General features: G+C 38.2%; 1 protein-coding gene across 1 annotated transcript in view; it reads right to left on the reverse strand.

Moving 5' to 3' along the window:
- Positions 1–17,333, reverse strand: part of RPGR (retinitis pigmentosa GTPase regulator) — a 63,026-nt gene that overhangs the window by 26,219 nt on the left and 19,474 nt on the right. The window contains exons 9-14 of the mRNA XM_024764566.1: positions 14,414–14,538; positions 11,628–11,813; positions 10,500–10,671; positions 4,073–4,170; positions 3,625–3,690; positions 256–1,203 (exon numbers count right to left, since the gene is read on the reverse strand). Coding sequence (XP_024620334.1) covers positions 256–1,203; positions 3,625–3,690; positions 4,073–4,170; positions 10,500–10,671; positions 11,628–11,813; positions 14,414–14,538 — 1,595 coding nt within the window. The remainder of the gene's footprint in view (positions 1–255; positions 1,204–3,624; positions 3,691–4,072; positions 4,171–10,499; positions 10,672–11,627; positions 11,814–14,413; positions 14,539–17,333) is intronic.

Raw genomic sequence — 17,333 nt, forward strand, 5'->3', positions numbered from 1 at the left:
CCCTTTGTTTCTTTCCTCCTGATGGCCCTGTTCCCTCTCCTTTTGCTCCCATTCCTCCTCCTCTTTCAGGTCTTCCTCTCCCTTACTCAGGCTCTCCATTTCTCCTCCTCCCTTGTCTTTCTCCTCCTCCCCCTCCTCACTTCCTGTTCCACTCCTCTGTTCCACTCCTGAATTACCCTCCTTCCCGATTCCCTCACCTCCACCTTCAGGCACGTGCTCTGCCTCTCCCCCTGGCTTTCCCTCGCCTTCACTCACCTCTGCTCTGTCTGTAAGGTCATCTGACAGGAACTTTGCTTCCTCTTCCTCTTTTTCTCCAGGCACCTCCTCATTTATCTCTATCTCTTGCTCCTCTATTCCACTTCCTTCTGAATCATCTTCTCCTTCCTGCTCCTCTGAGGTGTCTGATATGTGGTCACCCTTAAAACCATATTTTGCCATGTATTTGGACATTCTGTGTTCGATCTCTTCCTCATGTCCTTGTTCAATAAATTTTCTGCTATACCGCAAGTTTTGGTCAGTTTCCACTTCATCCTCTTTCTCTCCACTGCTAAATTCTATTGACTCAGGCTGCTTGAATCCATCAGCTGTACCCTGCTGACTTTCACTATCACCTTCCAAGTAACTGTCTGGCTCCTCCATAGATTCTCTTTCACTGTCAAAGATCATATCTCGCTTGTTACTTTTACTTTCCTTAACAAAGTTTTTATTTTCTTCATCCTCAATATTCATGTCTCTATTTGGTAAGTCGTCAAGGAATGTATCAGTATTTCTTCTATTCTCTTCACTTTTTCTTATATCATTCAGACCTGTCATTTTCACCAGACCAGTTTCCTTCTCAGAGACTATTTTTTCCACTTCTGAATCCTTCTGACTTTGTCCTTCATCACTTTCCTTTTCTATTTCCTTACTCTTAAGTGGATAGGCACCATGCTTATTTTCATGTCTAAATATCCCTTTTTGCAAACTCTCTGCACTGGTGTTGGCCTGAGGCCTTTGCTGGCCTGAGTTGTTACCTACGTCCTCATCTGAAAATGCTTCCATAGTCACAGCTGCTTGTATCATGTACATTCCTTTTGCCAAAAGTTGTTTATACGCTTTCCCTTCTTTCATCTTTTTGGACATCTCTTCACTTTCATATTCATTACTACCGCCATTTTCAGTATGAGCTGTATGCTGCTTCAGTTTCTCAATTGTTTCTTGTTTCTGTAAATTTTTTCAAGTAATCGTCATACTACTATTAGTTGACAAAGGTAACTTATCTATTATAAAATACTGCCAAGATTCTACATTATTATAAATTTCACTAGAATAAAAATGCCCAGTTTTATCAGACATTTTGCTCAGATTTTGGGTTCTTTGGGGGGATAATTTATGCCACTCTCTAAGTCTGTGGAACATCTAATTTTGATTTAGTAACATTTATCTGTGTTTAACTTTCAAATTTACCACCTGCCTTAACTTTGCCATTATGCACAGTACCATCAATATTTATTCTCTGCCCCTTTTCTTAATCTGAATCAATTCTTAAATATATTTCCAGACTGATTTTGCAAAATATTGCTAAAAAATGTATGGTTTTCTACCTTCCCTATCGTTTTGTCAAATTTTGATTGGTCTTTTGATTCCATGAAATTCTCAAAATTAAAGAAAATATGAAATTTTTAAAAATTTGAAATAATGAATAGCTTATTTCTAGAAGAAAAAAATCTAAAATGAAAACTATAAATGAGAAAGTTCCTTGGTGGCCTAGTGGTTAGGATTTGGCGCTTTCACTGCAGAGGCCCAGGTTCGATCCCACATGCCGCGGCCAAAATACAAAAAAAACCCCAAAAAACAACAACAACTACAAATGAAATGTTTTTATCAATACACTAGATAATAATTAATATTTTTCTTTTCTAAACAAAATCCTTTGAGTTCTCAAATTTTTGACCCTCTTCCTTTTATCTACTATATTCTTTAATTATAATAATTTGCATATATAAAAAACACTATGAGAAAAAATACTTAAGGTAAAATATAAGATTTTATAAAAACTTTATAAACTTTTATAAAAAACATATAATGAAACATTGAGATTTTGATGATACATTAAGAATATGAAATTCATTTCCTGCTGGACAAAATAAGGCAAAAATCAAATTGCTGACCTAAATTCTACAAGCTAATGTATTGAAATAGTCAATGAATTTGGGCCTCTAGATAGTAAAACATCACTAAATCAAGTTTTATAAATTGTGACGAGTGCTAGGCCTAGAAAGAGGTCATTTTTCGCTAAGTAAATTATTAAAACAGCACAAGTTAAAAATTAATATATAAAAAATACTATAATAAATCTTTTTTTATTCACTAAAAATACCTAGGCTTGGTAGGGCCTCCACTTAAAAGGACTATGTGAAGTATAAAATACATGTCAGTTTAAAAGAAAGTGCTTTCCTTTTCTGTTTGTTCTAGGTGTCTTCTTTAAAAAGTCATGATTCTTTCAAGAGCCCTAAGAGAGACAGAGGCCCAGCTGCCAGAAATAACTTCTAAATGTATGTGCCTAGCACAATAAAGCAGCACAGAAGAGGCAGAGCCCAGAGTCTAAGAGGAAGGAAAGACATACAAAAGATGTCTGCTTGGAAGTATAGTCAAGTCAATAGATCAGTCAGTCACTGAGCTTCCATAACTGTGTTAGGAGAAAAGCTCTCCCATATGCAAAAAGAATGCTGTTATTCACCATGGCTCTCAGTAAAATATAGATAGGACTAATGAGGATTGGCACTAAATTTTTATAATTTAGCAAGATTCTCTTGGATTTCAGTGACTTTGATTTTAAGGACTTTTATTTTAACAATGTGGCAAAGGCACTTGAAATAGAAATTAAATGTTTTCTGCAGCCTTCATCCTTCAACTTACATTTCTCTAATTTACTTTTCTAATCTTCAACCCTTCATCCTTTCACATCACTGGTCCTTAAAGCCAGGAAAAGCAAATGACTTCAGGACAGGCCTTTATCTCTCCAGGGTTGTGAAAACCAGAATATTCCTTCCTCTTGCTATTCATTTGTTATTCATTAAAGGTCTCTCTTTATCACCCACGCATAGTTTCTGACTAATTTCCAAATGTTTAATCTTGTTTTTATGCTACCAATTCCTTGATAAATTAATGCCTATTCCAAACATTGTAAAAGCAATTACCAAATATCTCAACTAAACCCACAAAATTTTAGAACTAGAAAAGATGTTAATATCATCCTGTAAGGTCAGCAAGGTAACTCACCCAAAGTCATACTCAACCAAAGTGTGAGAGGCACTCATAGACAGTAGCCTCTTCCAACACTTAAGAACTGTGATAAAAATCTTTTGCCTTGACGGTAACAAAGTATGGCTATCGTCACTTGTTAGTGATTCCAAAGAGCAAATTTCGGCAGTGACATTCCGCCACTCTTGTTGCATCACAGAAAATACACACCAACAGAACAAGCCCAAATTGAGGCTCTATATATTGTATCCTTGTCTTTTAAATCCTAAAGTAAGTGAATGCTTACCTTTCTTGTGTTCTTTCCAGAAACCTTTCAAGAAAAATATAAATAATTTAAAGTATTCTTACCCATCATAGTGAAAATAACTCTCTACATTATACCTTTTGTTTTTGAACTGGTGATAATTTTAATGATTTTTCATTGGAATTCAGGCTCATCATATGTGTCTGAAATAAATTTTAAAAAATATGTTCTAAAAAGAATAAAGACTAGATATATGATTATATATTTATACATATGATTATATATTTATATATATGTATATTGATTTTTTAAAATATATAAATGAAATTAACACAAAACAGTTCATATAGTCATATAATCAACTCTCAATTGCATACTAATAATGTGAGAGTTGAAATGAATTTTACTGTATGTAACCTATACCTCAATAAAGCTGATTTTAAAATAATGAATGAAACCAAAACAAAAACAAAAGCTTTTCTATGTATATAACGGCTTAGGAAGTAGACATACATATACACAGACATACACATACAAATACATGAGGAACTTATATCTATATCACATAAATAGGAAAACCATTACCATATTTAAGACATCAGTAGTTTCTCCAAGGCTTTCTGAATCCTCTGCTGAAAAACTGTCTGTCTCTTTCCCTTTGGTTATTTTACGTTGAAAATAATCTGAATGATTAAAAGAGAGAAGAGAAAACAAGATTTCAACAGAAAAGTGAAAGACAACTAGACAATAAACAGAAATTATTCTGTAATATAAAAGTACAGTTATAATTTTACTAAAGGTCCTTAAACCTCCTATTAAGGGAACTGAACAGAATTCATTCACAGTGATAACAGGTTTTAAAATCTTTTTGAAAATTTAAAAACTCTGACACTGATGAGATAACAATTGCTTCATTCATGTGAACAGGCAAACATTATTCTTTTGGGGTAAATACTACCCCGGTATCAAGCACTGTGATGGCCAGACCCCAAAAAGATCCCCAACAACCCACATCCTCTGCTATGCATACCTCTGTGGAGTTCCCTTCCACATTTTACCAGGTTGGTCTGTATGGCCAATAAAAAAAGCAGATATAATTGTGATGCTATTGTGGCTTATGTCTCAGTTCTCTCTCCCTCTCTCACTCTCTCTCTCTTGCGCGCGCACACACACACTTTCTTGGAAGCCATGTCGTGAGCATCCCCAGGGAGAAGCCCATGTGCTGAGGGAGTGAAGCCTCCTGCCGATGGCCACGTGAGTGAGCTTGAAAGAGGATCCTCCAGACTCAGTCAAGCCTTCAGATGACTGCAGCCCCATCTGACAATGTGACTACAACTACGTGAAATACCCTGAGCCAGAACCACTCAGCTAGACTGTTCCTGGATTCTCGACCCTGAGAAAATGTGTGAGATAGTAAATGTTTGTTGTTTTAACCTAAGTTTTAGGATCATTTCTTATGTAGCAACAGAAAACTAGCACAAGGACCTGGAAACTTTTATAGAAAACTGCAAGGTTATTACATCATAAAGCAGATAATTAAAAGTTACAAGCTTTATTTGACCTTACATTTTTCTCAATTACCATACCCCCATGTAGCACACATATACTTATTTGAGAGGAGCTCCTTAATGAAGTCTTCACTAAAAATGTCAGTCCACAGTGATCTCTCCCTTGTAAATTCATTCAATTCAAATGAACAAATAGTCTGTCTTTATTCCATGCGAGGTATTATGTAGGAGATACCAACTTAAGTAACTACTAAATCTTAATGAACTTATAGTCTAGAAGGGAATACAAAACATATTACATAGGGGAATGAGAAATCACATCCAAATGTTGGGAATCAGGAAATGTTTCACTAAGGAGTTACAGCGAGTGATGGATAAGTAGAATTCGGAGAGGCAGAGATGGAGGTGGATGGGGAAGAAAATAAGCCTAGTGCTAAAAGAAGCTGTGGAATGGCTTGTGTTGAAGGCTTACCGTGTACTTGGAACGTATGCTTTTATACATGTCAGGTTAATGTCATGACAATAAGAGAGCTAAGTGTTATATCCCCATTTCACAAATGAATAAATTAAGGTTCAGTGACTCTTCTGGTGTCAAGTGTCAATCTCAAGTCTGCCTTGACTTCACAGCCTTTCCACTCAGTCTGACTGCGAAGAGCTCAGTTTGATTAAAATCAGGGGTCAGCAACCTTTTTCGGTCAAAGGCCACATGTTAAACGTTATAGGCTTTGAGGCCATACAGTCTCTGTCCTGATTATGCAAACTCTGCCACTGAAATGTGAAAGTAGCCACAGACAATACATAAATTAATGGGCGTGACTGGCTTCTAATAAACTTTATAAAAACCGGTGGCTGACAACCTGGAAGAAATGGACAAATTCTTAGAAAAGCACAACCTTCCAAGACTGAACCAGGAAGAAACAGAAAATATAAACAGACCAATGACAAGCACTGAAATTGAAACTGTGATTAAAAATCTTCCAACAAACAAAAGCCCAGGACCAGATGGCTTCACAGGTGAATTCTATCAAACATTTAGAGAAGAGCTAACACCTATCCTTCTCAAACTCTTCCAAAATATAGCAGAGGGAGGAACACTCCCAAACTCCTTCTACGAGGCCACCATCACTCTGATACCAAAACCAGACAAAGATGTCACAAAAAAAGAAAACTTCAGGCCAATATCACTGATAAAACATAGATAAAAAAATGCTCAACAAAATACTAGCACACAGAATCCAACAGCACATTAAAAGGATCAAACACCATGATCAAGTGGGATTTATCCCAGGATTGCAAGGATTCTTGCAATCAATCAATGTGATACACCATATTAACAAATTGAAGGAGAAAAACCATATGACCATCTCAGTAGATGCAGGAAAAGCTTTTGACAAAATTCAACACCCATTTATGATAAAAACTCTCCAGAAAGTAGGCATAGAGGGAACTTACCTCAACATCATAAAGGCCATATATAAAAAGCTTTTGCAGAGCAAAGGAAACCGTAAACTAGAGCAAAAGACAACCCTCAGAATGGGAGAAAATATTTGCAAATGAAGCAACTGACAAAGGATTAATCTTCAAAATTTACAAGCAGCTCATGCAGCTCGATAACAAAACAAGAAACAACCCAATCCAAAAATGGGCAGAAGACCTAAATAGACATTTCTCCAAAGAAGATATCCAGATTGCCAACTAACACATGAAAGGATGCTCAACAGCAGTAATCATTAGAGAAATGCAAATCAAAACTACAATGAGGTATCACCTCACACCGGTCGGAATGGCCATTATCAAATGTTCTACAAACAATAAATGCTGGAGAGGGTGCGGAGAAAAGGGAAATGGGGAAGGGTTAGCTGGGACGAAGTGAGAGAGTGGCACGGACATATATACACTACCAGATGTAAAACAGATAGCTAGTGGGAAGCAGCCGCATAGCATACGGAGATCAGCTCGGTGCTCTGTGACCACCTAGAGGAGCTGGATAGGGAGGGTGGGAGGGAGATGTAAGAGTGAGGGGATATGGGGATATTAGTATACGTAGAGCTGATTCACTTTGTTATATAGCAGAAACTAACAAAACAATGTAAAGCAATTATACTCCAGTAAAGACGTTAAAAAAAACCCAAAAAACCGGTTGCTGGCCAGATTTGACCCATGGGCCACAGCCTGCAGACTCGAGACCTAAATGAAGGTTATAAGAAAAAGGCTGCTGAGAGATGAAGCTAGAAAAGCAGGTGGGAGTTACATGGGGAAATTTACATTTATTTAAAAAAAATATTAGGTATCCTCTGAAGACATTGGAGCAGATGGGAACTAAAGTGCACCTGAAGGAGATTAAAATAGAAAAGTACTAAGCAGGAGAGATTGGAGATGGCAGAAAAAGGAGGTTTGGAAAATAGATAGTATATCATTTAAGCTCATGGTCTTGGCCTTATACTTGACTGAGAAAATAGAAGTCGTCAGAGGTGATCTGCTTTATCTTCTCACCAACAAATGTACAAATTCACCTACATTTTCCTGTTAAAATGTAGGATGTGTCTTTCCTCTTAACAAAGACTGCTCTGTATGCCAGCCCCTCCTGTCTTCTCAAGAGCTTTGCACCTTTGGTCATATCCTCTCTCTCGTGTGCTACCAATCTCTCTTGGGACTACTGGCTCATGTCCATTAGGCACAGCGGTCCCCAAGGTCCTCAACCTTTCTGGCACCAGGGACCGGTTTTGTGGAAGACAGGTTTTCCACGGGCCGGGGGTGGGGGGATGGTTCAGGCGGTAATGCGAGCGATGGGGAGCAGCCGATGAAGCTTTGCTAGCTTGTTTGCTTGCCCGCCGTCTGCCGCTCACCTCCTGCTGTGCTGTGAGGCCTGGTTCCTAACAGGCTGCAGACCTGAATCAGTCCGTGGCCCAGGGTTTGGGGACCCCTGCATTAGCACACAAACATGCTCTAGTATTTCCCATTGAGTCCACATCTCCCTCTCCTGCCAGCCCATTTCTCTGCTCCTCTTCAGGACCAAAATAGGCAAAAGAACTATCTACACACTCTATCTCCTCTTCACGTCCTCATTTCCCCTTCATGCCTCAACTTTTAACACTCTGCCTTCTGTCCTGATCTTTCCCTGGAACTGCTCGTCAGGATCACCAAAAATCTCCATGATGCTTAATCCATGGATGCTTCTTTGAACTCCTTTTCCTTGACCTTTGAGCGGTACTTTGAATTCACGACCCTACTCCCTCCTCATGTCCCTCCTCCTACCCTACTGGCTGATGAGGCTGGGGAAGGTGGTTTTGTGGGCTCTTCCTCTCCTCCCCACTAAGTGTTAGACATTCTCAGGGCTAAATCCTGGGCCCTCTTTTCTTGCTACTCTACTATCTAATAGGTGATTTCACCAACTTCCCTGGATTATCAATACTATCTCTATGTTGACGTTTTTCAAATTTCTGTCTCTAGTCCACACCTATCTTCTGAATGTTATTCTTTCATTTTCAACTGCCTGCTTGATATTTCTGCTTGGATGTCTCACGGGTATCTCAAGCTCAATTTTTAATTTTTTTCCTCAAAGCGGTCGACCATCCTCCTGCCTACACATCTATGTGTGACCCATTAACGAGCAAGTTCAGTTGTTTCTATGACTAAAATGTATTTCAAATCTGCAAACACCATCATCTCTTGCAAAAGGCTCTTAAGTATTCTTCCTACCTCTAGTCTGGCACCCCTACATCCACACACCGGCAAAAGTGATCATCTTAAAATATAAATGGCACTGGAGCACATCACTCCACTATTTAAAACCCTTTAATGACTTTCTATTACACTTAAGAGAAACACTCAAATCAAATAGGCCTCTCATGGCCTATAAACCCATGGATATTTTTCTGCTGTCTCTTTTTCCAACATCATCTGGTCCTGCCTTTTCCCTCACTCTCTGAGCCCAGTGATCTTCTTTCCTTTTCCTATAAACTGCTTCCAAACCTTTACCTACATTATTTTCTTTGCCTGTAATATACACATCTCTCTTTGTGTGGCTACTTTTTATCCTGTATGTTTTAGCTTAAATGTCACTTCCTCAGTCATGTCTTCCCTGACCTCCTTCACTCCATGAGAAATACTGAAGCCTGCTAATAATTTATAAAAAGTCACATTATATGTTGGATACAACTTTCAAAATATTTTTATTAAGTTGGTTTTAGCAAACAGTCACAAAAAGATATGGGATGGCTTTTCCTTTTGCTCTAGCTACAAAGTTCTATCTTCACATTCAAATCTCTTGAAGTGGGAAACAACTTGTCCCAAACCATAAACTTCTCTTTTTCTTGCACACACTGTTGCCAGAATCTACTTTTCCCATGTACAGGGATGAAGAGCACCAGTGATTCCTATCTCCAAAGGAAACATACAGAATTTGTGGGTGAGATGTAGGAAACCCAGCTCATTATCAAGGTCTTAGATGTAGACAACATTCCATTCCCATGGCCCACAATTCTTGACTGAGTTCCTGATCCTTTGTTACCTCAACCTTTTATCTAGGTTCCTGAGCCCAAAGATATTAAAATTATCTGTGCCACAGTTCTTAATCCCAGATGCCCAGATTTTCTTCTTAATTCCAAACCTACTGCTTACTCTGATTTCCTACCCTAGTTTCTTGTTCTGCCCCTATCATCTGAGTACATGCCCTGTAGTAACAGAAACATACTCCTAAGATACACAAATGTCTGTAAACAAAACTATTTAGAAGAGGTGTATAATGGCTAAAGAGCTGGAATTACAATTTAAAACATGAAATCTGTATCTAGTAGGCAGTGGGGTTAATAATAACTATGCCTATATTTATGAAGCGGTTTCTGGGGGTGCTAGGCTCAATGCTAAGTATTTTATATGCCTTATCTCATTTAACTGTCATGAACTCTCTAAAGTAGGTATTATTAAAGTTATTTCAAAGATATGGAAACTGAGGTGTAGAGAAATTAAGTAACTTTCCCAAAGCCAGTCACATAGTTAATAAATGTGAAAGCTGGCATCGGATCCCAGATCAATTTGACTCTACATCCCATGCTCTTAACCACAAGGCTATATTGCCTAAGGGCAGAACTTCACATAGGTCTACAAGACCTGCATTCAAATCCTGTTCACTTATAAAACTGAGTGACCTGAGTCACTCAATCTCTTCAAGCCTTGCTTTTCTCATATACAAAAATGAAGAATATAACTCCCACCTATTTCATGGAGTTGCTTCTGGGTTTAAAGAAGATATTGTAAGAGAAGGTGATATGCATGTTATACACTGCTTTATAAAAATATGCTGCTGTCATTACATGGGATTTTTAAGGTCACCAAAGATGCTTTCTATTAGTAAGAGTATTCTTGGATTTGAGTTCACATGAGAGATGTCAGTCTCTAACTAGGAAGAAAGCAATTTAGTTCGAGAAAACAGCTTAAGAGGAACATGAAAACAATGGAATAAATGGTACATTTCTTCTGAGAGAAGGCAGAGCATCAACTGTTACCTGGTTCCACTGGCAGCATAGGGCCCTCTTTATCAGGCATCCTCTTCTCTAGCAGATTAGTTGTAGACATACAGAAAGGAACTGAATGAGGCGAAAAACAAACAGGTGGTACGAGAGTCCCTGCAATTGGAGGTAGTGTTCCTGTCGTTTGAATACAGTCTGGGGATTTCTCCTTTAAAACAAATAGGTTAAATAAACTGTTAGATAATGTTATATACTTAATATTGATATAAACCACCCTGAGGTTGCTAAAAATATTGAAGAGAGAGACTTCAAAGTTGGCCAATGTCCTATAACATTCACTTTTTAATAATCCCCAAGGGCTCAAAAATGTTTTGTTTTGTTGCCTCTGTATCTAAGTTGCTCTAAATTGTCAATTTGGAAGTCTGTTTTTCACAAGATGGGGAAAAGTGTGTGTTTGCTCTACCTTCCCGGAAAAAAAAAAGTTACTCATACTCAGGAGACACAAACCAACAACAACCACAAAATACTTATGGGATATTTCTCAATTTTTCCATATATACTTTTTCATAAGGGAAATGAAACTTAACTTTTTTTTTTACCACTAAAGGAATATATTTTGGAACTTAAAGCAATTTTTTTAAAAAAGGAATGTCTCTAAAAATCATTTGGCATTTTATTTTTTTTAAATGTAAGTGTCATTGAATAATTTTAAAGCACAGAATGAGAATCTCTAAATTTAATTGAGAAAGAACATTCCCTCTCTCAAATAAAGCCCTTATTTCTTTGTTTTCTACCTTTCATTAGTTATAATATATATATAACCTTTCATTGCTCATGAGGTATTAGCTTTACAAGATAAAAGCAAAGTAGAAGTCAATCCACAGATGGTTGAGAAAACAACTTAGCATTCTATCTGAGGTGATAAGATAGCGGTAAGTACCACTGTCTACAAGCAAAGGTTATCCATGATCATTTCAATTTTCTAGTTTGTATATTTACCAGTTTAATTCTGAGTTTGCTTTAAAAGTTTGTAAGCCCTCAATTCTAATCATTTTATTTAGTAAATTTACCTAAGAAGACCCTTCTTTGGTTTAAAAAGAAAAAAAATTTGTTTTCTTTACAGTGCTAGACAACATTATTATACAGAATAGGCCACAACTGTACCCTCTCTCTTCGCCGCACACGTGCTGATAAAGATCTCTGCAGTACGTTTCCTGAAGTCAGATCACTGATGGGCAGAGATGTAGCTGAAGGTAAGCAACAATCATTTATTTCATCTAACTCAACGTCTTCTGCCACATCAAGTCGTGGAGTGGCAAAAACTAGCATGTGACATCCACCGCAAGCAACCTGCAGCATAAATTCACAGATAAATTAATTGACACTGGCTTCAAACACAAATGGGTTTGTTTTGTTTTTTAATTTATTTTTAATTTTGGCTGCGTTGGGTCTTTGTTGCTGTGTGCCGGCTTCTCTCTAGTTGTGGCGAGCGGGGGCTACTCTTCGTTGCGGTGCACAGGCTTCTCATTGCGGTGGCTTCTCTTGTTGCAGAGCACTGGCTCTAGGCGCGCGGGCTTCAGTAGTTGTGTCACGTGGGCTCTAGAGCGCAGGCTCAGTAGTCATGGCGCACGGGCTTAGCTGCTCCGTGGCATGTGGGATCTTCCCGGACCAGGGCTCGAACCCATGTCCCCTGCATTGGCAGGCTGATTCTCAACCACAGTGCAACTGAATATACAGTATAGAGAAAAAAACCTATTTGGCACATTATATTTCTCTTTACAACTTAGAAAATGCTATTTTAATCTTGGAGCAACACTAACAACTTGAAAAAATTACTCAGACAAGTTCTACTTGGAAAGAAGGGACCCAAGAATAAATCAGTCTCTTGGGATAATTATGTCTTTATACATGAAGATTTTTTTAAGTTTAATGCTTAAAAGTCCTGAGAGCAAAACGCAAGCATGCACAATGATAGAACAATGAAAAAGGAAATCAACATCCAAACGATTTTGAGAAATAACTAATTTTCAATAAAATGCTTTAAAAAACATTGTGTTTGCAATACACAGACTTCTGGTGTCTTCACAGTGTTCTACATGACATAGAAGAGCATACTCTGAACCTTTCCCCTCGTATGTTCAAAGTTAAAATTGATATGTTTTCTGTATAGCACATTTTAAAAACCATCTTCCCGGGCTTCTCTGGTGGTGCAGTGGTTGAGTCTGCCTGCCGATGCAGGGGACACGGGTTCGTGCCCCGGTCTGGGAAGATCCCACATGCCGCGGAGAGCGGTGCACAGGCTTCTCATTGCGGTGGCTTCTCTTGTTGCAGAGCACTGGCTCTAGGCGCGCGGGCTTCAGTAGTTGTGTCACGTGGGCTCTAGAGCGCAGGCTCAGTAGTCATGGCGCACGGGCTTAGCTGCTCCGTGGCATGTGGGATCTTCCCGGACCAGGGCTCGAACCCATGTCCCCTGCATTGGCAGGCTGATTCTCAACCACAGTGCAACTGAATATACAGTATAGAGAAAAAAACCTATTTGGCACATTATATTTCTCTTTACAACTTAGAAAATGCTATTTTAATCTTGGAGCAACACTAACAACTTGAAAAAATTACTCAGACAAGTTCTACTTGGAAAGAAGGGACCCAAGAATAAATCAGTCTCTTGGGATAATTATGTCTTTATACATGAAGATTTTTTTAAGTTTAATGCTTAAAAGTCCTGAGAGCAAAACGCAAGCATGCACAATGATAGAACAATGAAAAAGGAAATCAACATCCAAACGATTTTGAGAAATAACTAATTTTCAATAAAATGCTTTAAAAAACATTGTGTTTGCAATACACAGACTTCTGGTGTCTTCACAGTGTTCTACATGACATAGAAGAGCATACTCTGAACCTTTCCCCTCGTATGTTCAAAGTTAAAATTGATATGTTTTCTGTATAGCACATTTTAAAAACCATCTTCCCGGGCTTCTCTGGTGGTGCAGTGGTTGAGTCTGCCTGCCGATGCAGGGGACACGGGTTCGTGCCCCGGTCTGGGAAGATCCCACATGCCGCGGAGCGCCTGGGCCTGTGAGCCATGGCCGCTGAGCCTGTGTGTCCGGAGCCTGTACTCCGCAACGGGAGAGGCCACAACAGTGAGAGGCCCGTGTACCGCAAAAAACAAAACAAAACAAAACAAAAAACCATCTTCCCCATAAGATTATAAGCTTAGTCAATGAAAATCTGGTCACTGTGTTCATCACTGCATGCTCTGTATTCCTCATCCTCAGTCCAGTATCTTGTACCAAGCAGGCATTCATTAAACAGGTGTCAAATCAAGGAATGGAAGTGTTCCAGAGTACGAGGCTCTGAGCCTTTGGAGAACAAATTCCAAGTAATATTATCATCACTGAGTAAACAAAATTTTCAAGTCTATAGTTCTTAATTGGCAAAAGTGTTAGAAACAACAGAGATACAGTGCCTGATGGAGATATCACTGAAATAACACCTTATCCAAATAACACTTAACCAATTAAATATAATTTCAAAACCCTTCGTTTATTATCAGATATTTTTCTTGTGCAGGATTTGAGAGTCCTAGTGATATCTAATCCAGCAAATATTTACAGATGACCACTATGCGTGAGGCACTCTGCTGGGAGCTACAGGAAACACAAAGCTTCCAGGCATGGCACAGTCCTGGCTCTCAAGAGACATATGAAAATGAAGTAGAAGAGTCAAGATTAGGGCAGAAAGGAAGGTGTCAGAGGAGGAACATTAGAAAAGGGACAGATTTTCAGAGTGCCATGATGTCTGACATTTGGCCTTTAGGACACAAGTATATTTACTAGATATAGCTATGATATTTCATATAAACAGAAAAGTACTTATTTTCTATGAAATACTGAAAGACTCAAATATAGGAATATGAACATGTAAACAGGGAAATGTGATGTCCTTACCAACTGTACTATAAACTTCAAAAAATTAGAACACAAAGTAGGAACGAACAGATTGGCAAAACTCTCCAGTCCAAATCCTAATTTTCCATGTCGACTGTCTCCAAAAGTATACATAAGGCCTAAATCTAAAATGAAAAAAAGAGAGAATTATAAAAGTGTTACTTTCATGGATCTATTTGTAAATAGACAAATACATTAACTTACATTGCAATTTTCCCCTCATATTCTGCATTAAATTTACTCTGCTCCACTGATATTGCCACACTCTCTATGGTTTCTGTTGTCCACACATAACATGAGGCAATAGATACCCCGAGAATAAGTCACTAAGTTCTTGGTGGCTTGTGAAGTTGAGACCCAGGTGTGTGAGGTGCTGTGTGGAGCAGCAGCAACCCAGCATAAGATCTTGTGATACACACCATCATCTCAAGAAGGAGATTTTTGTATTCTGACCTCCTACATCCCAATACAATCTATTTTCTTTTTTCCTCAGGTCATTGATTAGGTCAGGGTTTTTCAACCTCGGCACTACAGACATTTGAGGCCAGATAATTCTTGGTTGTATGGGTCTGTCCTGTGCATTATGGGATGTTTAGCAGCATCCTTGGCTTCTACCTACTAAATGCCCATAGAATACCCTGCCTCTGCAGTTGTGACAATCAAAAACATCTCCAGACATTGCCATGTGTCCCCTGTGGAGAGATAAAATCACCACTAGTTTCGATCAATCCAACTGTCTCTTTTACTTCTGCTTCAGGGTTGTGGAAAGCTGCTGAAGGAAATGCCATAAACCAACCAAGCTGCTGGTCCCTATATCAATACTGGGGTCCCCTATATAGCTGGGCCAAGATGATGATGAGCAATTTTGTCCCTTCTCTCCAGTTAATCCTTTTGCCCACTGCCATAGCAGGTATTCTGTACATTCACTCCTCAAGCCTTTCTTTCATACTCTCCATCTCAAGTGAGGCAAGTGCCATGGAAGCAGAAGGAAAGGAAAGGGTGCCAGTATAGGTGCAGAGGAGGGGCTCTCCCTCCAGTCTGGAGATTAGGAAAGGCTTTTAAACTGAAGCTGAAAGGATTAGGGTTTAGTTACAAGAAGAAGGGAGCAAAGAATCTTCCAGGCAGAGGCCAGCAGTACATACAAAGGCTGTGAATCAAGAGAAAACACAGCCCAGTCAAGAAGCCAAAAGGCAACCAATGTGTCTGGAGCACAAAGGTGAGAGTGGTATGAGATGAGCCTGATGAGGGAAGAAGGAATCACACGAAAGAGGATCTTATTAGCTCATATTAAGCATTTTTGAACTCTATATTAAGAACAATAATAAGCTAAATGAATGGTTTTAAGCTGGGAAATGACAAGATCATATACGGGGACTTGTACTTTAAGATGGCAAAGTAATTGTACAGTAAGAAAAGCCACGAGAACTGCCTGAAAAAATAATTAGAAATAATAACAAAATTCACTAAAGTGGAAAGTTCAAAAATTATTAAAAACAAATAGATTCCCTATAAATAAGCAATAACCAGCGTTTAGATCCTAAATTTAGATTGTTATAATTCTTACTATTAGGTATTTATTTCCTTTCTTTATATATACTCCTTATCATCTTTTTGCTTTCTTCCTCGTTTTTTTGACCCTGATATTCTTATTCAAAATGTTAAGGTTTTTTTTTTTTAAACCTGATTATCTTTAGCCAGAAAAAATAAACTCTGATCAAGCTGCCTGATCACACTTCCAACCTCAGAAAGCTTTTTAAAACACAAGCCACTGGCTATAATGGGGAACTGGCAAGAACTTACAGAAAACTCACTACATATCTCTCATTAGTCCTGGACAAAGAAAAAATTCGTAACACCTGTCCCTGGGGAGGATTCATGAGCAAAAAAGTCAAATAATGTTCAATTATTTGTGCTATAACTTCTTTCATCAGGAGGAAAGGTATTATGAAAGTTTAACCAAATAACCTAATTGTATGTTAAATGATCCATAAACAGTGTATATTTACGATCAGTGACAATTTAGAGTTGATGGAAAATGGCAGTAAAGACAGAGAAACTGAGCTTAAGACTTGCAGTAAGGCATACATATCAACAACTCTTCTGGGATTGTGAATGAACAGTAATTCTTTACATTCTATATAGTTCAATTTCATGCAACATTAATAAGGACACTGATACTTGAAAATGGGCAGATAGTTCTCTCTGCAAAGTTCTTTGGGGAAGAAGGGACAAGTACTTGGTAATACCTTGTATTTGCTGAGTGCTAGTTCCCCTAAGTATATACCATTAGATGAGGTTCATCGTAGCAGAAACTTGCAAAAGAAGGGGAAAATGCAGAAATACCAGTATCCGGATTATTTCAAAACACTATATGATTTATGACTTTTTAATGCTTTACTTTTTAGATAGAAATGATGAGCTACAAATAGAGAAATTACAGAGCCTTTTATTCCAAAGTAATTAAAATTATGGAGAATATAGATTTTTTTGTAATTCAAATGAAATATATTTCACTTAATTTTTAGTCTTCTCAAATTACATATTTTCATTTAATGTGTCAATAGTTTTAATTTATTGATATATTTGTGAAGCTTTACGCTCATTTCTTTTCTAACATCTTTATTGGAGTATAATTGCTTTACAATGGTGTGTTAGTTTCTGCTTTATAACAAAGTGAATCAGTTACACATATACATATGTTCCCATATCTCTTCCCTCTTGTGTCTCCCTCCCTCCCACCCTCCCTATCCCACCCCTCTAAGGGGTCACAAACCACCGAGCTGATCTCCCTGTGCTATGTGGCTGCTTCCCACTAGCTATCTATTTTACGTTTGGTAGTGTATATATGTCCATGCCACTCTCTCACTTTGTCACAGCTTACCCTTCCCTCTCCCCATATCCTCAAGTCCATTCTCTAGTA

This window comes from Neophocaena asiaeorientalis, unplaced genomic scaffold, assembly GCF_003031525.2.
Source record: "Neophocaena asiaeorientalis asiaeorientalis breed wild unplaced genomic scaffold, Neophocaena_asiaeorientalis_V1.1 scaffold870, whole genome shotgun sequence".
Lineage (NCBI taxonomy): Eukaryota > Metazoa > Chordata > Mammalia > Artiodactyla > Phocoenidae > Neophocaena > Neophocaena asiaeorientalis.